The sequence below is a fragment of a genome, unplaced genomic scaffold (assembly GCF_019419815.1).
Source record: "Pyrus x bretschneideri cultivar Hongxiangsu unplaced genomic scaffold, Pyrus_bretschneideri_v1 Contig11, whole genome shotgun sequence".
In the NCBI taxonomy this organism is placed as follows: Eukaryota; Viridiplantae; Streptophyta; class Magnoliopsida; order Rosales; family Rosaceae; genus Pyrus; species Pyrus x bretschneideri.
This window is the reverse complement of record NW_025999402.1, coordinates 332,014-353,896: the sequence shown is the minus strand read 5'-3', so window position 1 is coordinate 353,896 and position 21,883 is coordinate 332,014. Positions and strand designations below refer to the sequence as shown.

Here is a 21,883-nt window from a genome sequence, read left to right as displayed (position 1 = left end):
ACCATGCATAATCTGGGTGAAAGTGATGTTCTGGTCATATGTTCCACAATAACCTTGTTATTATCTTGAAGGAATAGCATTCGGATCAACTATTGAACGTTGGATTTGAGTTGTAATTTTTAATGCGTTTGAGCTAATTACAAACATTGTTCCGACCCACAATAATTACATTAATGTTTTGTTTAAGCTCAGAATACTGTTTAATTATGAACATGATGCTTTGTGGATGTTACACAATTGTCTGCAACTATATATTCTTTTGTGAAATTCAATCTTTGGAAGACTGGATTTGATTTTTCGTTTTACGTATAGTTTTTTTATTTTTTATTTTGATGCACAAAAAACTTGAAGGCTCCCCATGGACCAACTTTTAGAGAGCTTCTTGTAGTGATCAATTCCACCTTCAAATATTCTTTCCTTCACATGAATTGCACACAAGCAAAGTGCAAACAATCGCTTTAGGTCATAATATTGGAGATCACGAGCAACAAATTTGAAGTGGATTAGTTAAAGCTTCACAAAAATAAAAAATGAAAAGAAACCAACGGTTAAGTTAGTATACTATAATGGGTAAGTGGGATTTGCCTCTCTTCTCCATTTGGAAAAAGGGTCCATCAGAATTTAGAACACCGATTGATCATGATCTCATGATTTTTTTCAAGATGATTAGTTTTCTATACATTTGTATTATGAGTAGATGGTCCTAATGTTCTATCAACAAACCAAGTGGAAAGTATAATGAGTGTTTTAATCATCCAAGAGATAATTATGCAACTGTGACCGAGACATTCTTCACTTTTATGTATAGAATTACATTTAAGTATTATTACGTCTGTTTATATTTGTCTTATTTTTCCATCCGCCCATTTTATAACTCCACACAATAATTTGAGCCTTAGGCACTTCAGCTTTTCATCGTGGATCAACATAAAGGAACGGTTACGGTGGAACTGGATTTTTCTCAAGGGACCCAATCATCCAACAGAAATTAAAGTTGAACAACTTTCTTTTAGTAGAGGGGGAAAAGTTAAAACGTAGCTCACTGCAAGCCTAATGCATGTAACTTCTACGTAATGAGGGCAGCTAGGTCAAAGTACGTACCGAGCTTTAGGATGCACGGGACCGACATATATAAATCTGCAGGGTAAAATGCACAGGAGAAGATAGGGTAAGCAACTTTGTTCTTCCCCCGATTTAGCCAGTGAACTGAGTGTGATCGATGGACGTCGCTTTTTAATCGCCAGAGACTGGTATACTCCATTTACAAGCAGAGTAACCAACAAGGTAAATAAGGTTCAGTTTGGCTCTGGTTTCAGTGTGTGACAATGATTTGAAAAGACTTGTATCAATTCAAACTACTATTGGATTTTCAGTGCATTAATTAGCTTCACTATTTTTGCATGTAAAGTGTTATTCACGAATCTATTTTTACTTCTCACATCCCCTTATTAATTTTTTACACTTGATCTTCTTTATTCATTTGATCTGATAATCGAAAATTAAGAGAGTATATGAGAAGTAAGAATGTGTATGTAGATAGTACTACCCTTTCAGCACTAGTCAAATCCGAATATGTAAGTTTCGTGGTAATTAAACAGAGTAATCAAACACTTATTTCAGATCATAATTAGCGCCTTAATAACTAAAGTTTTGAGTGTTCCTCATTATTCATTTCGATTCCAAATGATCGAGGTTGAGTTCCTTTTAAGCAGAAGAGTCAGATGTACGATAAGATATGAGTTAAATTTGATGAAGAAAATTTCGAAAATAGAAGTTTTCAAAATTTGTAAAAATGACTTTCTGACGTAGAACAAGAGATCGGTGCATGTGAATTACCCTTTATTATTGGAAGTGCCATTTCTTGAATCGAAAAATGCCTATTTCTGATGCCTACTTTCGTGAACGGAGCTTGCCTTGAGCTAAAGGTTTCTTTTGAAGCAATCCCACTGCTTGATTTGGCCGAGGGCATTGACATATTCACATTACTAATATAACTTTTGTGATGCTTACTTATAATGAAACTGTAAATCTAGACCAAACATTACAGTAAGAATCATTTTGGTCGGTTGTTCTAATTTAACCACTAGCGAATCCACAAAAAGACCTGTTAATGTTACACATGAAATTGCCCAATGTTCCTTTGATGTTCTTCTTGAGCGTGGCTACCATGACGACAAAAAGTTCGAGAAATGCCTCAAAAGAAAAATTCGTGAATCCGTCACAAGTGTAACAACATAACATTAATTTATACAGTAGTATTGCATTGTTATCTTTAGAATAAAATGTAATGACTGACCTCATGCTTAATTAGTTTTGAATGATGCAGATTGAAAAGCTCAGGAGGTGGGAAAAAGATTCAATGAAGATCAGAGCAAACAAGTTTAACGAGGAGGAATCTGTTAGCGTGAGTCAATATTAGGAAAAATAGGGAATGTAAATAATAGGAGTCCTTTATTAAGTAGGTTTGTGTATATGTTTTTTTGTTTCCTTGTAAAACTATGATAGCACATGTATATATTTCTAAACAAGTAATAGAATATTAATTCCCGTAAAAGTTCTATTTGGTATCAGAGCCAAAACCCTAGTTTTCTTTTCCGCTGTGCTTGGTTGACCTTATTTCTGCAAATCTTCTGCAGAAAACAGTGTTGCCGTGTGGGTGTGGTACTGCTGTGTGTGCAGTCTGCTGCTGTGTATTGCTGTGCAATGCTGTGTATTGTTGCCGTGTGGGTGTGGTACTGCTGTGTGTGCAGTCTGCTGCTGTATATTGCTGTGCAGCGCAATACATTGCTGCTGCCGTGAGGGTTGTGTACAATTGCTGTGTTTTCTGCAATTGTACCGTGTATTGACGTGCAGTGTGTACTTGTCTACTGCTTGTCTGTTACCTTAGAAAGACTTGGGGTTGCTACGGTATTGGTGGTGTGTTCTCAAATCAGAGTTGTTATCGGTTTGTACTGCTTCAGTACAGATTGCAGGAAGCCGTAAAATTTTATTAATGGACTCAGGAGGCAATGGCGTGTTGAAGTTAGAGGGCAGTAATTCAACCAATAATCAAGTAGTGAATCCTGTCGTTATTCAGAGTGATGCGTCTGCTGTACCAAATACCGTGAAATTAAATGGATCGAATTATCCTCTTTGGTCCAAGGTTTTGGAGATGCACATCGCTGGACGCGATAAGAAGGGTTTTGTGACTGGGAATACCAAGGAGCCTGCTGAGGCTAGTGCTGAGTATGAGGCGTGGGAGACAGGGAATGCAATAGTAAAAGGGTGGTTGATCAATTCCATGGAACCTGCTATCATGGGATTTTTTATTCACCTACGTACTGCTAAAGAAGTTTGGGAAGAGGTGGCTTGAACTTATTACGATGGTTCAGATATTTCTCAGATTTATGAATTGAAGGTTAAATCGTTTAGACTCCATCAAGAGGGTTGGCCGGTTGGTGTGTATTATGTTGATCTCAAGTCCGTTTGGTAGGAGTTAGATCAACGGAGACCAATCAAGATGGTATGTGTTGTGGATTTCAAGACACTTCGAGAAGAAATTCAGGTTGATCGTGTGTATGCTTTTTTGGCGGGTTTGGATGATGTGTTTGATAAAGTACGTAGTGATATTTTACGTACTCAGCCCTTACCTTCTGTTGAGGAGGTGTTTTCTGTTGTTCGACGTGAAGCTCAACGACATGCTACCATGATGGGTGGGAGTAACAATCAAGGAGGATTGTCGTCCATGGCAATGATCTCTCGGCCAGCTGGTACTCATCGTGCTAGTAATTTTTCTAATCAATCTTTATATTCTCGACCTTTCAACCGAGAAAATAAAGATGATTTGAAGTGTACTTTCTGTGGACAAACCCGTCATACTGAGGATACATGCTTTACTAAGCATGGGGTGCCTGATTGGTTTCCAGAGTTAAAGAAAAAATTGCGTGCCAAGGAGCGTGGAGCAGCCGGATCTAGTGGAGGCCGTGCCTCCCTTGCTGCGGCTACACCCACAGTCCAGGAAGCCGTGCCTAGTTCTAGTAACTCCAGTCAGAATTTGTTGCTTGGTACTCGGGGTGACTCGTCTTCTGACACGGGTACCGTGGGATGTGTTCTCTTAGCCTCCGAAAATCATCACCATACAAGTTGGATTCTAGACTCTGGGGCAACGAATCATATGACATATGATAAAAATATGTTTCAATACATGACCACATCTCACAGGAAAAATATATCAACTGCCAATGGTACTTTGGCACCCGTGTGTGGTGCCGACACTGTGCATCTTACCCCTACACTTCCCCTACATCATTGCTTGCTTGTTCCTTCTTTATCCCATCATCTGTTATCCATACCACATGTTACTGAACAATTGGATTGTGTTGTTCTAATGTATCCATCATTTTGTCTCCTTCAGGATATTCAGACCAAGGAGATAATTGGGCGTGGCAATAAGAGAGAGGGGTTGTACTATGTGGACGACGTCGTTTCTGGCAGAGCTAATGCGGTTCGAGCGTCCCGGTCTAGTAATTTACAAGAAGTGTGGTTGTTGCATCGTCGGTTAGGGCATGCATCTTTTGGGTATTTACGGCATATGTTACCTAGTCTATTTAGTGGAATAAATGAATCAGACTTACATTGTGAAGTATGTATTCTTGCTAAAAGCCATCGGGCTTCGTTTCCTCCTAGTATGAATAAAAGAGCTTTACCGTTTGAACTTGTGCACTCTGATGTTTGGGGACCATCTCCTGTTGTTACTTCTTCTGGGATTAAGTGGTTTGTTACGTTTGTTGATGATTGCACTCGTATGATGTGGTTATATGTGGTGAAAAATAAGAGTGATGTTGGTATGGTATTCCGAACCTTTTCTCAAATGATTCGGACACAATACTTATCTGTAATTAAAGTTCTTCGTTCTGATAATGGTGGTGAGTATCTTAATTGTGAGTTGTCGGAGTTTCTTTGTGATCAAGGCATTCTCCATGAAACAACCTGTCCCTATACTCCACAGCAAAATGGAGTGGCTGAACGGAAAAATCGCCATATCTTAGAAACGACACGTGCTCTACTTCTGGGCGCGTCTGTTCCTAAGATTTTTTGGCCTGAAGCAGTTACTTATGCTGTCTACGTGATTAATCGTATGCCCTCTCGGGTGATTGACTTTCGAACTCCTCTTCAAGTCCTCACTCAACATGTTCAGGTGATGTCTACTCATACTCTCAAGCCCGGGTATTTGGTTGTGTGGCTTATGTGCATATTCCAAAAATTCATCGCACTAAGTTGGATCCGTGTGCCCTTCGATGTGTGTTTGTTGGTTTCTCATCTCACCAAAAAGGATATAAATGTTATCACCCTGAGACTCGGCATATGTATGTTACTATGGATGTGACCTTTTCTAAATCAGAGTTTTTTTATGCCCCCGTATCTTCATCTTCAGATCACCAGAGGGAGAGCTCTAGTGGTGATCTGGAATGGTTAGACTTGGGAGAAAATACTGTGGTTGATGCTGAGGCCGTGCATGCTGCTACCGTGCCTAATGTGGCAGTGATCATACATGCCGTGCCAGATGCGGCTGAAATACCAAACATGCCACGGCATGAGTCAGAAGTTGCTGCCGAGAGCAGCATGCAGTCAGAAACAAAAGATGCCGAGAGTGATTTGTAGTCAGGACAGTTCATTGTCGAGCCTACTTGTGTAACCCCCTCTCTCTCTAGCTCCACGGTGATGCCCAATGATTCTTCTCTGAATAAACCTGAGGTAAGTATTGTGGATGATTATGTAACTAATGCAAGTACTGATGTAAATACATATAAGCTACCACCGAGACAAAATCGGGATGTGCCACCTGACAGGTTTTCTCCGGAAGGCAAAGTAAAGTATCCGATAGCCAACTATGTCTCATGCAATGGTCTTGCACCAGAGCGTAAGACCTTGATAGACAATATGGAGGCTATTCGAGTACCAACTCGTGTGGATGAGGCTCTAAAGGATCCAAAGTGGGCAAACGCAATGGATGAAGAAATGTTGGCGTTACAGAAGAATAATACCTGGGAGGTGACGTCCTTGCCGGAGGGAAAAAAAACAGTTGGATGCCGGTAGGTGTTTACCGTCAAATACAAAGCCGATGGATCAATAGACAGGTACAAAGCAAGGTTGGTAGCTAAAGGATACACCCAAACATATGGTGTAAATTATCAAGAGACGTTTTCTCCGGTTGCCAAGATGAATACGGTACGTGTTCTGATATCTTTAGCCGCTAATATGGACTGGCCATTAAAACAGTTTGATGTGAAAAACGCTTTTCTCCATGGGAACTTGGAGGAAGAAGTATATATGGATTTTCCCCCTGGGTACAGTGCTGGTAGAAGTACCGAAGTATGCCGGTTGCATAAGTCTCTTTATGGGCTGAAGCAATCACCTCGTGCATGGTTTGATAGGTTTACTCAAGTTATGAAAAAGATTGGGTATTATTAGAGTCATTCTGATCATACATTGTTCGTTAAACAGAGACAGAAAAAAGTGACAGCCTTAATCATCTATTTAGATGACATGATTATTGCTGGAGATGATTGTGATGAGATTTCAAGATTACAGAAGAATCTTGCGGCTGAGTTTGAAGTGAAGAACCTGGGGGATTTGAAATATTTTCTTGGAGTTGAAGTTGCTCGATCTTCGAAAGGTATTTTCTTGTCACAACGTAAGTATGATTTGGATTTGCTAAAATAAACTGGTATGCTGGGATGCAAGCCAGTAGATACACCTATTGTTGAAAAACATCATCTATGTGTGGATCCGAATCAGAAATCAGTTGATAAGGGGAGATATCAGAGACTTGTAGGGAGACTAATTTATTTGGCTCATACACGGCCTGATATTGCCTATGCAGTAAGTGTAGTAAGTCAATTTATGCATTCACCAAGTCTAGATCATATGGTTGCTGTTATGCGTATCTTAGCATATTTAAAGTCTGCACCTGGGAAAGGAGTTCTATATCAGAAGTATGGGCATTTGAGAATTGAGGGGTTCACGGATGCTGATTGGGCAGGGAGTGTAGGTGACAGACGGTCTACTTCGGGATACTTTACTTTTGTAGGAGGAAATTTGGTTACATGGAGAAGTAAAAAACAGAAGGTAGTATCAAGATCCTCGGCTGAGGCCAAGTATCGAGGGATGACTCACGGCATTTGTGAGATTTTCTGGCTTCGAAAGCTTCTTGAGGGGCTTGGGTTCAAGCCAAAGGAAACCATGAGACTATACTGTGATAATAAGTCAGCAAGAGATATAGCTGATAATCCGGTACAGCATGATAGGACAAAACATGTGGAAGTTGATCGACATTTTATTAAAGAGAAGCTTGAAAGGAAGATTGTGTCAATACCTTTTGTGAAGTCAGAGGAGCAACTTGCAGACGTTCTAACTCATGCAGTATGTAGTCGAAGGTTTGATGACTTACTTGTCAAGTTGGGCATGTGTGATATCTATGCACCAACTTGAGGGGGAGTGTTAGCGTGAGTCAATATTAGGAAAAATAGGGAATGTAAATAATAGGAGTCCTTTATTAAGTAGGTTTGTGTATATGTTTTTTTGTTTCCTTGTAAAACTATAATAGCACATGTATATATTTCTAAACAAGTAATAGAATATTAATTCCCATAAAAGTTCTATTGAATCAGCGAGTCAAGGCCCAATACGAAACTGAGGGCATTGTGCCGTTTTGAAGGACGGAGAATGATTCTTGCATTCTCATTAATTTTTGGGTAAATTACATAGTATCCTCAGATTTGAAGTCTATTACAATCTTATATAACATCTTTAAAACATTTCAATTTCATATCTCACGTAATATTTTATTTCAAAATAATACTTCGGTTAGATTTTTCATCTATTGTTCCGTTAGGTATCGTTTGGTATGCAGACGGGACGGGACAGGACGGGACAGAACGGAACGGAGCGGGAGCAAAGATGCCCTCGGATGGAAACAAGGAAGAAGAAGAAGGAGACGAAGAGGTTATAATTTTGTGTTCCACTTATGTGGAACGAGTCGTTCCAGGGGGGTGAGGTGGAACGAAAATTCACCCAAAACTCGTCCCGTGGAACAACTCGTTCCACCCATTTTAGGTGCACCAAACGGTATCTTAAGAACTGATGTGGCTACCACATTTATACCACGTGGCAAAAAAAATAATTAATTAAAAAAAGTATTTATAAATAAAAAATAAAAAATAAAAAAACCATAAAACCCATGTCTTCCCCATCCCCAATAACCCCATCTCCTCCTATACTCCATCCCCATCTGCTCGGTGCTTGTATGCAACAAGAATCTTCCGTCGCCACCTCCATCCCTATCTGGTAGTCCATCTCCAACAAGTCCATCAACGGCAACCTCACCGGCTCCGTCGTCCTCGATGCCGCACCTGTCTCTGTCAACTACACATCATTTCCTATCTCTTCTCCCGCCTCATCGGCTTCTTCCGTCGCAGACGATGCCACCACGACAGCTTCGGCAGCCTCTTGCATCGCTGCGGCTTTCCACCGTCAATCACCGTCTTTGGCGAGTCTGTCGCGACCTCGTCGGTCACAAACCGCACAGACTTCAGTGCGGGAACATCGAGGCACGGTGTTGTCCACATCCACCTTGTCGGACGAAATCGAGGCGTTGGGGCTAAAATGGGTGGTGCCCCGTCGCCAAATTAGCCTCTCAATCTGCTGAGTCGTGTCGAGATCGAACTCGAGTGACGTAATTGACCAAGTTGCGACGCGAGTTGTGAGATCTCGAGTTGTTATGGTGGTAATTGGAAGCGTAGTTAGCAGACAGGTGCGGCGTTGAGGACCTCTTTTTCCGTCGGGTTGTGATGGTGGTATTGGGGACGAAGAAGGCCAAAATCCTTCATCCCAGATCCTCTTTTTCATTTTTAAAGTTTTTAATTATTAAAAAATGGTTTTTTAAATAACGAATCTTTTTTAATTATTTTTATTTACTTGATACAAAGTTGGCAGCCACTGTCAACATCTTATATTTATCATGTCATCACTTAACGGTTTACTTAACGGATTTTCTAACGGATGTATGAAATTAAAATAAAATGATAAGTAAATATATGAAATTTGAATGTTTTAAAGATATTGTATGAGGTTGTAATAGACCTCAAACCTGAGGGGGTACTATGTAATTTACCCTTAATTTTTAGTACAAACAAAATTATTATTCAAAACTATATTAAAGGGAGGGGAGAATTTGAACTTGAGATGCAGTGAGTTGAAGAAGAATGCTCTAAGAACACAAAGCAATCAACCATTTGCACGCATTCATTATTACTTGTTGCACTTCTCTTATTACGCTTCTTGATTGTCCGTTAATTTGTTCAATTTATTGGCTAAAAAAGATGTAAAAATTCAAAGAAGACAAATATTGTTGTTAACAGTCATCCTCTTCAACTCACTATATTCCGGGTTCAAACTCTCATTCCCCTCCCTAAAATTCATCCTCTTTAACTCCGTGTGTTCAGAATTCAAACTCTCTTTTCCCTCCCTAATATAAATTAGTGTAAATTATCTCAGGTAATAAAACAGAAGACAAGTACCGATCAATGTTCTTTTTAGGAGGAAGGTGGAAGGAAAGCCCATAACGGAAGGCTCCTACGAAGGCTTCTTTATATTTCAATGGACCGCTGACCTATCTTTTTCTGGTTCAAAACATGCCTAGCCCACGTATATACACAGAATCGTTCATATGTCAATTTTCTACTCTTTTCTAAAATACAATTTAATATTTACTTAAAATAATGGTGACCTCGTAAATATCTAGACGAATCAAACACACCAAAAACACAAATTGCTAACAACTACTACAAAATACAGATTAAACGATCATATTTAGGTACGTAAAAATAAAAGATAAGACTTGGAAAACAAAACAAGAATTAAGTTAAGAAAATCAGTAAGTGTTAATTCAATTAATATATAACGTTGTTGTACATCCAATAAAATTAATGAAAGAATAAAAATGGGAGTTAATGAAAATAATACAATGGTGAGCCCTCATGGTATGTAACAAGTACATCAAAAAATTATGATACAAAAGCATCAACTTTTGGTGCCATCTTCCCGAACAACAATTTTAAGTCATTCTCCAACGGTGTCAAGTTCAAATCCATCTCCAAGCTCATGACCCTCTTACTACTCGACCTTGTCAGTACTGGAATCTTCGAAGTGACAGCTAAAGGAGCATAAGAAAAACTGGCCATGTCCATATTAGAAGCTCTGTGCTTCCTCATATGACCACCCAAGGCTTGTCCCATGCCAAACTCCAATCCACATATCGAGCACTCGTGAGTTTTAGCCTTCTTGTTCATAACCATGGACTTGTCGTTTCCCTTTTCACGTTCATCTTTACGGTCTTCATCATCACGACTCATCGATGTTCTCGGCCTCTTGTGGCTCGCCCTGTGACCGCCGAGAGCTTGGAATGACGTGAACTTACGGTTGCAAGTTTTGCACTCGAACACATCGTTTGAACATGTTCTGAACTTGGTCTCCATGCTGCAAATGATGGTAGCATTAGACACTTTGCCATGTCCAAACCCTTTAATCCAAACCCTAATTCTTCTCCTCTCATATCTCTCTTCATGTCGAAGCAAAAACAAACGTACAAATGTCAAATGTCTCTAAAAATTGAATGCAAAATGTTGTGAGTGAATGAAGAGGAGCGTCCATTGTGATCGTATTTATAGAGGAATTAGTTTACTAGTGTTTGCTTTTGACTTTTTCGAAATGACTATCCTGCCCTTGGACCGCGTTAAGGAAACGGCTAGTGTGGTGGGTTTTTTGTAATCAGCCAGTTTGACCCTTTTTGTTCGTTTGACTAGTAATCGTTGTCTTTTTGTAATAAATTTAGAATTTCAGATTAGATTATATCCACGTGTTAAATTGTATACCTTTATGTGCACGTCTGTGTATACCGTGTGAGCGTTGACCAGTTTTGGCTTGAAAGCAGATAAATTCGACCAGTCAAACTTGATGCAGCGGGTCGTCAGCGGAGGGCTATGGCCGTGTACTACTGTGGAGGGAGGCTGCCAAGTAGCTTCTGAGTATTTCAGATCGCTCTAAGCATTGATGTCAGAAAAGCACTTTTAACAAAAAAAGCACCCAGAGAATCATCTGTCTTACTTAAGAAGGAGGATTATTCCTTGGTCCGTACCAAACAAATTGGCAGAAAACAATTGGTAAATGAGTTACTACTGCACCTAATATTCTGTGTTTTTTTAAGACAATAAAATAAAAAACCGTGGGCTCCCTGCCGAATGCGAATGGAGCTGAGAACCAATGACTAATTTTGTTTTCATTCATCCACACATTTTTTTACTTTAATTTTCTTCTTTATCGCACATAAATATGAAAAAAAACTTGCACAAAATGAGAATAATTTGATTTCTTGTTTTAATCATAGATACTAAGGTGACGATGTCTCAAATCAATTACTTGACGTTGTAATATTAGTTTGTGATTACAGGGTGGCGACCCTCGTGTAGGTAAGTCTTCAACATTATTACTTTAATCAGTTAGAGAAGTTGGAGAAACTTGTAAATGTTTTCATAGACGGAAACTACAAAAATATTACAATCATAATTCTTTCTGAACTTCTAAGGATTAAATGGGAACACAAGGCCCTGCCATGCATCGCTCTCCGAATGAGCTGCGTGCACCGACAGCATAGGACTTTTTCGATCAGCAGAAAACAACTCGGAACTCATCAGTTGATGAGCATGTTTCGATATTTTGAAACGGAACCTTATACAGCAGGTACTTTGAATTCTTCTCTCAAAATTCAGTTGACATCCGCGAAAGGAGTTCTAGGACCCGGCATCTTGCTTTCCATTTGGCTCCGTTTTAATTTGTTATCAGATGAACCGTCTTCTTTGACTTCGACGGAGCTTCTCATCTCCTCGATAGATTCCAAGCTGGGGATAGCAATGACTTGTTTGTTGGTCGCACCAGCATGCTTCTCCACCTGTTTAATCATACCAGTCAGCAATGACATTAGGCATGCAACGAAGTTGACCGTGTACTATTAATAAAAGCACATACCAAATAATCTTCTACAAAGCACTTTTCCGCTTGATTTCGTATAGTTGATACGCCATCACCATGCTTTTCTTGTACTGATTTAAGCTGATCAACGCACACAGCCGTCATGGAGTCTATTTCCTTTGTCTTTACATAGTCCAGCATTAGCGAATCTGCAGGTATTCAAATCACCAGTTAGACATTGTATACGAGTGAAGCACTTAGTTCGTTGTATAAGTAAATTGAAATTACCATTAACGCATGACAATGTGTCGGAGGCTAAAGCATTGAAATCTGAATCCACACGGGAAGATGCAGAAACAAACTTTTCATGTGCAGAATGGTTCGCAGAGATATTTTCCCTGTTGAAAGCAAGGAATTGAAATTTCAACGGAGCATTGGAATGGAATAACAAACTATGACTACAAAGTTTGATGTGTCAAAGTTGGAAACTTACTTCACAGTAGATTCGATATTTGCAGCACTGTTCTGATTAAGAGTATTTATGGCTGACTGGGCATTTTCCCACTGTTTCTCAGAGTAACCCACTCTCTCTGAGCTGCATATACCATGTGAAGGGAAAAAAAGGTTATATGGAGTAGTAAATTGATAGGGGGAAACCCCTGCAGCATGTACGCATGCTCAACGCTGCATAGGGTGCTGCAATACCAGAATACTATGCGCTATATTTCCTACAAAAACAGAGGATACAATCTTTTTGCACTATATTTTCACGTTTAGTTCAAGTTTAAAAAATAAAATAAAATAAAAATTGAGAAGAAAATGAATAAACTCACCACTCCTGGAGGCAGTTTTCCATGATTGCCTGAGATTCAACTGCTGAGAATGTGTCTTTCATAAAATCACATTCCACCTTTCCGAAATATTCGCTCAATTCTGTCCTAGCATCCGTTGCCACTTGTTGCATGTTAAAGATTGCCCTTTGCAACCTGGTGTTGTCTTCTTTACTCTTTTCCTTGATGTTGGTTGATGCCTCCGATACCTAATATTTTTTTTTTCTTTCTAAATGTCAAATTACGAAATACCTACAAACTACTCTTCTTCAAGCGACAAAATAAATCAAATACTTACCATAAAGGCTTTCTTCGATGTCAATGTCCCAATAATTACTGCAATTTTTTCCATAGCATGTTTTTCCTCTCTACAAGCTTCTTCCTGTTTCAGAGCAATGAAAGTTCATCAGCCTTACATATATCATCGTGCCAAAATACACCTGTAGATTTTGGGTTTGCTTACCTTAAACATCTTCTCAAAATTCACCAATTGGTTGACTCGTTGAATTTGGGTTTCTTCAAGATTTCTCATAACTTGACAAGTGCGGTCATAGAGGTCATCAAAAAAGTTACCAGTGGCCTTCGAAATTACTTCTGCTGACATCAAGCTTCTTTGCAATCCCTACAGTTTTACTCAAAGATTAAGAATCTCTAATCATTTTTCAAGAGCAAATTATAACAAGTATGAATTACCTACCTCCTCTTGTTGTTGAGTGGAGAAAGCCAATAGCTGTTTCTGCTCATTAAGAGAGTGCTGAATATCTTGGATGACCTCATTGGCTTCCTTAACCGCAGTTTCAAGAAACTATAAAGGCAAACATTTGTACTATGCTCAGCTAATAAATCAAGAGCATCCTACGAATGGTACACGAAACTTTTTGACACGATACCTTCTCAACAGCCTCTGTATGTGATAACGTCTTAGCATTTATTTGGTCCAGGTCAGATGATGCTTTCTTTTGCAGCATGTTGGTCAGCTCCTTCAAGGTTGTTACTCCAGAACTGTATGTCTTTGTTATCTTCTTAATCCTGGATTCCAGTACCTGTGCTGCCTGATAATAGCAACAGTTTTAATAAACAGATAACTATGGTGAAACGAGGCAAGCATACTACATGACATAGCCAAGTCTCTCTTACATCACATTTACTCGCAAGGTATGACTGAACATGCTCCTCCATGCATCTTAGTTGATACTGCTGTTGAGAAACAGACCCCAGGATGATCTTATGTAGGTCTTTCAAGCTCCGATCAAGTTGAGAACCAAATGTCAAAACCAAGCTCTGATTTTCTTCTTCCATCTTGTCTTTCTGATCTGCGGACAGCAAAAAAGCACTTGACTTGCGTGTACATATGATGATGCAATAGTTCACGTACATATGATGATGCAATAGTTCACGAGAAAGGATTTTGGATGACATGTGAATGCTTAGGTTAAAATATTCATCATCCTTTCGTGTCAGATGTACTGTTCAGCCAGATGAGTAAATAAAACTAGAATAATCATTAATCATTTGCCAATTACCAAAATGCAGGACACTAGTTACGTTTCTGCATGCATGGGGCATGCTTATGACCTTGCATGCTGAAGTTCATTAATCATACCTAATTTTTCATAGAGGGAATTCATTTCCTCTGATGCATTCTTCAAATCACTGCGCAACTCCTTTGCCCGTCCAATTAAGAGATTTTCTGATATTTATGAGCACACATAGACACGCCACCATTATTTCAAATAAAGAGAGTTATTCAAAAATATGAGAAAAGAGGTACAAAATTTTCTCAATAATATCTCAATTTCCTTACCTGAGACTAGCATTTTGGAGATGATATGCTCCTTCTCTTTCAAGGTTGAGGTGGCTGTTTGGTAATCCTCTTGAAGTTCAAGCAGAGCCTTGTTACAGTTATCCAGATTTATCTGAAATAGATGAAGTAAAATTCCTGATAAGATGCGTAAACTGAAAATGAGTAGATTAAAAATATAGGTATATGATGCATACCTTGCAGTCCTTGAGCTCACTTTGTAAATCCAGCTTCTGTTCTTGTTCGCTGATATACAGATCACGAAAACTTTCCGCTTGCTGAAAGAAGAAGTGAGTTTGATGACTAGAATATCATAGAAGAATAACTAATTGAGGAGAAAGCAAACTGTACCTTTTCTGTGAGGTTGAGGTCATTCTCCAATTGCTCTATTCTCTCAATCGTAGCCTGCAAAGTTTTCAGATTTAAACGATGAAGCTACATTAGTACAAAATTACAAATGCAAAAGGGAACTTAAACGCCAATCTTTGAGAAGGTCCACCTTTTTTTCAGCTTCATCCTGGACAAATCTTTCATGTGGAATATAAACACCATTCTTTTCCCGTGCCGCTCGAATATCTGCATTCAGTTTTGAACAGATTAAAATAAAATTAATCTCCAATCCGAGGTTATGCAATCGTCATCCAACCTTCTTTCATTCTCTCAATCTCTGAATACAATTCCTTGAGCAGCACAGGTTTTGACATTTTCTGGTTTGCCTGCAAAAATAAACCTCATCATCATCATAGTCGTCGCATAAAGCAATACATTTCAAGAAACAAAAGACTGAAAGAGGAGGATGAACCTCGGGTTTGTTTTTAATGTTCTTGGCACGATAGGCATAATCCAGTGTGCTTAGAGTTTCATCCATGCATGAAGCAGTTGGAGAAATTGTGGCAATGATGCAGGTTTTTGTTTTTCCTCCTAAAGAATCTCTTAAAAGTCTTGTAAGCTTACTGTCCCTGAAAAAAAGAGTCGGCACATTAGATTAAACATATAGATAACAGAAAAAGATAGTGAACCACAAACTGATTAAATAAAGATCGATGTATATCAGGACGTACCTGTAAGGTATATGAGTGGAATGTTCCACTAGTGCATTTATGACACGGCCCAGCGTGAGCAAGCTCTTATTTATTTCCCCTGCTTCTCTTGCACGTCCCTACAGTTTATAACAGAAGTTTTATCAAGCTCTGATATTATTGCAAATTCATTTAAAAGCTAACTTTGGGGTTCTATTTCTTGGGATTTTTATAAAAAAAAAAAACACCTATACTACTAGAACAACATAAGGAGCCTAGATATGTAAAAACGCAAACAAATATACTACTTGGGCCTGATTCTGGCTGCAATTCCAGTGACTAACAAAATACAGCAAGCTTAAGCTTAGAAAACTTATTATAGTACCTCGCGTGCACCTGAACGAGATATGTTTTCCGATCCTGCCAGATCCACAAGATTAATTTTGCCACATTTAATTAGCTCCTCATCTCCAACTGTTGCTTCTTTTATGAGGACAGTAATGGAAAATACAGAATGAGAGCGACTGCAAACAAAGAAAAAGGGACAAGAGTTAACATGAAGTGGTCCTCTGGTGTCAAATATCTTTTTAGTGACTGAGGAAAACATACCTGCTGCGCTTGTTCAACAGAGTGTCTGCTGTACGCCTCTTGGCAGACCCTCGTTCCAATAGAGTATAAATTTCATTTACACTATATACATATTCTTCTTCAAGGCCTCTTACCATCACACAACCCTTTCCATCCTCCATCAACGAAATAGATTTCTTTTGCCTGTCGTCTGCAGTTCTTGGATTCTCGTCGGGTGCTAGTAAATCAGTTATTTCTTCATTATATATTTCCAAGAACGTCACTTTCACACTATAGTCAGCATCTTGTGCTTCAAGTGTATCAAAAATTTGACGAACAGCCCGTGGAATAACACCAGCTTCAGTAGGCAAATTGCCACTCTACAAGAAACAATATGTGTACATTACAATTGCCAGAAGAGAGAAGATATCTTATATTGTCAATCAAAGCAAGTATATGGCAAGATAATCAATCTGTAGATTCTATACCTTATTTCTCATCCCGCCCTCCATTGTGTAAGTTTTACCAGTTCCCGTCTGCCCATAAGCGAAAACAGTGCAGTTGAATCCCTCGAGAGCTTCATTAACTATCGGGGAAATGGCTTGCTCATATATTGATTTTTGCTGTGCTTTTGGCCCAAAAACCTTGCAAATTTCAATAAACAAAAACGGTTTTTACATGTTGATCGAAAGAGTGTTATGAAGTAACATTATCAGAATGGAGACTTGCTTGTTTGTTACTTACCCTGTCAAAAGTGAACAGTTTATCTACTTGCTTGTTATTTAGACTTTGCATAACAGTGACCTCTCTTTTCTGTTCATTACAGGATACCACCTTCTGGATATTCAACTTCTGCTCTTCATCACTTAAAGGCCTGAAATCAAATCAACAATAAACCAACAGGATATTGCTTAGCTTTTTGAATCAAACTTGAGCAAGTTTCGATAACTCGATGTCATGAACCACTCTGGCATAACAATAGTTACACTACAAATCCATGTCAAATTAAAACAAAAATTGAAGAAATGTTACACTGCAAATCCATGTCAAATTAAAACAAAAATTGAAGCTACACAACTTCAATGACTAGAGAAATACGTACACAAACAATTCTATGGTCCAGATGTTGAAAATTATATCAACAATTAAATGAGAAGCAGAACATATTTCTATCACATTGCAACCACCAAAATGATCATTGAAATTCCATATCAGAATTTGAACCACAAAAAAAAAAAAAAAAAAAGAAGAAGATAAAGGGAGACTAAAACTTACCTGCATCTGAGAAGAACTTGCACATTAACCTCTTTATCCTTGTCTTGACGATTTGGATTGTACTCAAGCGTTTTGCGCCGCCTTTCGGGACGAGGAGTAAGAAAAGGAGATGGGGATGGTGACAGCCCCATCCCAACTTTCCTTGTCTGATCAGGGGTGATTGCCATCACCCTTTCACTCTTCCTAAACCTAAACCAACACCAACACAATTCATCACAACTCATATAAACCATATCAGCTACACAATAGAAAAAACCCCTAAATCCCTAGCAACAAATTTAGAAACTTTTCGTGCCGATTAATTAACTTGATTTTAACTAATCAGCATTACCAGAAGAAAACCCTAAATTCCGTCTTTGGTAGAAAAATCCTTGCATTAGGTTACAATTGAATTGGGATCGAAAACTCGAAATTACCTTTGTGATTTTGTGTATCCTGACGAAGTCCAACTCGATTAACAAAATCAACCGGAAAATATATGAAATTTTTCGACCAAGAGAGAGAAAGGGGAATAAGGAGAAAAAAAGCTTTCTTCCCTCTTTCGAGCGAAAGAAAGGGCCTTTAGGGTTTTCAGAGAATTTGAATCGAATCGGTGGATTTGAAAAATGAGGAAGAAAGGTGGTGTCTAATTCTCCAACGGCTACCGTGCGCTTTTGTATAGGGGGGAAGTGGCCGTTGGGCGAGACGGACTTCTATGCAGTTTTTCAAATTGGGTGGGGCCGCCCGGTGATAATTCAAATGAGGCGCGTATGTTAACTTGCGTGTGGGTGAGTTCATAAAAGTGAACTTCCATATGTACCCCTATAAAGAAAAAGAAGAGAGTAGGTTTAAACATGATTCTCATTTTTGTAGTCTCCGCAAGAAAATATGTCGAAATGCATAATGAAAATTTTGAATTGCTAATAACAACACTCGTTAATAAAATTACAATAGTAATAAAACTTCTTGAAAAAGAGAACTTCCGTGTAGAACTTACTTCAAACATGAGCAATAAAAATCTCATCTAATTATCTAATCTAGGCTAACCATAGAAAAATCGAATAATGATTATTACTTTTTTTTTATTAGTTTTAAAAATTGTTATTTAGCCAAATAGAATCTTTGCTAATTAGTCATAAATTAATGACCAATTTTTTTTTTCCATAATCAATGAAATATTCATAATAATTATGTATAGATCAATGAAGCATGACACATGGATTTAGGCTAGTTAAAAAGTAACATTTATATTATTTACTCCTCAGTTTATTTCTTTTCTTATCTTCTCTCCTCTCTCGTTCTTATCTATTATCTTCTATCTCTCCTGGCTATCTCTCCATTCTCTCCTCGTATTTTTGTTCGCCTCTCTATGATGAAGAACACGAGGTCATTAGCGATGGTTAGGACCACTAGATCCCAACGGCTCAGTCGCAGCAACTACGACATTTTGATTAACACGATTCCTTCCAAAACCCAACATCCTCCACAAGATCATGAAGCAGATGGTGGTGGTGAGGTTTGCACGCGTACCTCAGCTTGTGCAAAACTAGGAAATGGGACATTGCAACGTAGCATCTGAATCCAAATGTAAAAAATGGAACCAAAAAGTGGACATTGCGTTGGAGTGTCTGAATCTAAATGTAAAACACAGGAGTCGCGTGAGATGTCAATCGTAGGAGGCATGTAAGTGATGCGTGAGATTGACCTGATTTTTTTTTAAAAAAAAAAAAAAAGGAGACTTTGCTGCTTAGTTGCAGAGTCTAAATCCAATGTAAAAGAAAGAAACGGAAATTGCGAGAGTCACATGAAGTGTGAAGTCTAGGAGGTGTGTGATTGACCTAATTCGAAATAAAAGAATTTGCACGTTGCTAGCTATAGTCACATGAATTAGTAAATTTTCTTTGATTAAGGTGTTATAGTACCTCAAAGTCTCATTGACCTATTTATTTATATTTGAACAAATGACAATATCTGTACTAAGGGGGGGAGAGAGTGGGTTAAGCCCTATAATGTGATTCAACTTTGCATTTAGCAAGATTCAACTTTGCATTTAGCAAGAATCAAATCTAAAACATCTCACTTGCAAAGTGAGAGGAATACCACTATATCGTAGTACTAAATGACCTCTTTGACCTACTGATAATTAAATAATTAATTTGTCAATATCATAACATCTATTGATTTTGTTAAAATTACCCTTTTTAAAAAATATGAGTTAATTTTGTTTTAAAGCTGTCGAACCACTGATAAATGTTGTGCAGACTTTAAAATGTTTATCTAGTTCGTGCACATTATTAATTTATGCAAAATTCTTATTTCTAAATGTGAAATAACCTCTCAACAAAATATACGCATAGAGTTGCACAATTAATTTTAGAATTATTTAAAATAGTGATGTTAGAGAGATTATATTTTTGAATATTATTTTGTAGATCATAGCAGTTCCACCGAAGGTGGAATAGCCCAGTACCCAGTCAAAAAACCAAACTGGGGATCTGTCAATCCACTCCACCCTACAAAACTGCTGGCACCCAACCCAAGCCAGGCAAGAGACTAGCCCATTTTTTACTGACCCAGGGACTGGCCTATTTGGTTGGCGCGTGTAACTCACTCGCGTGTAGGCGCGAGTAGGGGACAAGGGTGTAGGCGGCGGGGCCCGCTATCAGCCCACTTGCTCTTCACCCGGAAGTAGGCGACGTGGCCATCTCTATGCCGTTGGATTTTCAATGGCTAGTTTTTCTAGACCGTTGGATTTCCAACGGTAAAAAAAATTGAATTTTACTTTTAAACTATACCGTTCGATCACAGATCAACGATTCACAATTTTCCCCCAAAAATTAAAAATAAAAATAAAAATAAGGCTCAACATCAGAATTATGACCGTTGGCCACGTGACAGCTCCTTGGCTCTTGGATTTGAATACTTTTCAAATCCAACGGTCCAGATAAGTTAATACATTAAAAATTATTAAAAATTAATTAAAATTATAAAAAAATTTAGAAAAAAATACATAAAATTTTTTAAAAACTTTTTTTTTTCTATAAATACCTAACCCTCATCTTCCACCTTACACCATATTTCAATATTTGTTACACTTTCAACATTTCAATATTTTCTACACTTTGAGAGAAAAAAAAAAAGACTTCGTGGAAGCTCATTGAAGATGTTACGTTGTGTGAATGTTGGGTGAACACTACTTATGACCCGATTACATCTTTATGTCACATCTCGACCCGGGCGAGACCACTTTTTGGGCCCGACTCCACCGTAGCACGATATTGTCCGCTTTGGGCCCCCAGCACACCCTCACAGTTTTGTTTTCGGGAACTCACACGAGTGGGTCAACATATAAGGATCCCTCCCCTGGATGGTGTGGGATGTTACAATCCACCCCCCTTAGGGGCCCAAGGTCCTCGTCGGCACACCACGGCCAGGGTTTGGTTCTGATACCAAATTGTCACATCTCGCCCTGGGCCCCCACCACAACCCGGACCCGCTCCACCACCGTAGAACGATATTGTCTGCTTTGGGCTCCGACCACGCCCTCACGGTTTTGTTTCTGGGAACTCACACAAGAACTTCTCAATGGGTCACCCATCCTGGAAGTGCTCTCGCGCGCTACTCGCTTAACTTCGGAGTTCCCATGGAACCCGAAGCCAGTGAGCTCCCAAAAGGCCTCGTGTTAGGTAGAGATGAGAATATACATATAAGGATTACTCCCCTGGGTGATGTGGGATGTTACACTTTATTTGTAGTACTTTATTTAATTTCTTATGTAATTTTTATGTAATTTCGTCTTTATTTTTAGTACTTTATTTTTATTAATAGATGTAGTTTCTTATTTATTATTAGTACTTTATGTAATTTCGTCTTTATTTTTAGAACTTTATGGAATTTCAAATTTATTTTTTGTACTTTATTTAAACACATCAAATAAGATAACATAAACTCACCAAATAAACTTAAAAATAAAAAAACACCAATTAAATTTACATAACCTCACCAAATAATTTTTTTATAAAAAACACAATAAATAAAATTACATAAACTTAAAATAGTATGTTTGGATAATGACACGTAGAGTGACGAGATTGGTTAAAAATCCTATCTGAAATTAAAATAATTTTATTTATTTATTATTTTATAAAAAAATTAATAATATTTTAAATGGGTTGGGTGCCAGCGCACTTTGTAAGGATGGAGATCATTTGTGCCATCGCATTTTTAGACTAGGTGCCAGCGCATTTTTTTAGGGGTGGAGATGTTTTGGTCTATTACTGTTCATTGGTGTATATTACTGTTCATTGAAGTGGATAAATGGGTTGGGTGCTGGCATAAAGTCCTTAGGGGTAGAACTACTCACATATGATGTGCCATTTAAGGGTCAAATTGTTTCTATGAATCATTAA

At 38.4% G+C, this 21,883-nt stretch overlaps 2 protein-coding genes across 2 annotated transcripts; both read right to left on the bottom strand.

Annotated features, from left to right (window-relative positions):
* Window positions 1-9,901: 9,901 nt before the first annotated feature.
* On the bottom strand, window positions 9,902-10,618 carry LOC103965759 (zinc finger protein ZAT11-like). The gene is given in 2 exon segments (XM_009378835.2): window positions 9,902-10,520; window positions 10,523-10,618. Coding segments are annotated over 2 exon segments (558 nt in total). The 5' UTR covers window positions 10,604-10,618; the 3' UTR covers window positions 9,902-10,043.
* An 881-nt stretch (window positions 10,619-11,499) lies between these two features.
* On the bottom strand, window positions 11,500-18,117 carry LOC103965760 (kinesin-like protein KIN-5B). Its single transcript, XM_009378837.3, has 24 exons — window positions 17,912-18,117; window positions 17,496-17,684; window positions 16,965-17,094; window positions 16,709-16,864; window positions 16,263-16,600; window positions 16,039-16,177; window positions 15,696-15,793; window positions 15,437-15,593; window positions 15,281-15,350; window positions 15,134-15,210; window positions 14,986-15,039; window positions 14,832-14,912; window positions 14,638-14,749; window positions 14,437-14,523; window positions 13,971-14,146; window positions 13,724-13,885; window positions 13,531-13,638; window positions 13,297-13,455; window positions 13,132-13,215; window positions 12,837-13,042; window positions 12,497-12,598; window positions 12,292-12,401; window positions 12,061-12,212; window positions 11,500-11,983 (listed from the first exon to the last, which is right to left on the bottom strand). Exons 2-24 carry the CDS (start codon window positions 17,660-17,662, stop codon window positions 11,801-11,803), a joined length of 3,108 nt encoding a protein of 1,035 aa, XP_009377112.2. The 5' UTR covers window positions 17,663-17,684; window positions 17,912-18,117; the 3' UTR covers window positions 11,500-11,800.
* Window positions 18,118-21,883: the final 3,766 nt, after the last annotated feature.

What these genes read in the sequence shown, in the direction of transcription:
- LOC103965760 (XM_009378837.3), bottom strand. Translation starts at nt 17,662, where the DNA reads ATGGCAATCACCCCTGATCAGACAAGGAAAGTTGGGATGGGGCTGTCA. An exon ending in GTGAGCTCAAGGACTGCAAG is followed by an intron (nt 14,750 to 14,831) that starts GTATGCATCATA and finishes CATCTATTTCAG; the next exon opens with ATAAATCTGGATAACTGTAA. An exon ending in CTCCAAAATGCTAGTCTCAG is followed by an intron (nt 14,524 to 14,637) that starts GTAAGGAAATTG and finishes CATAAATATCAG; the next exon opens with AAAATCTCTTAATTGGACGG.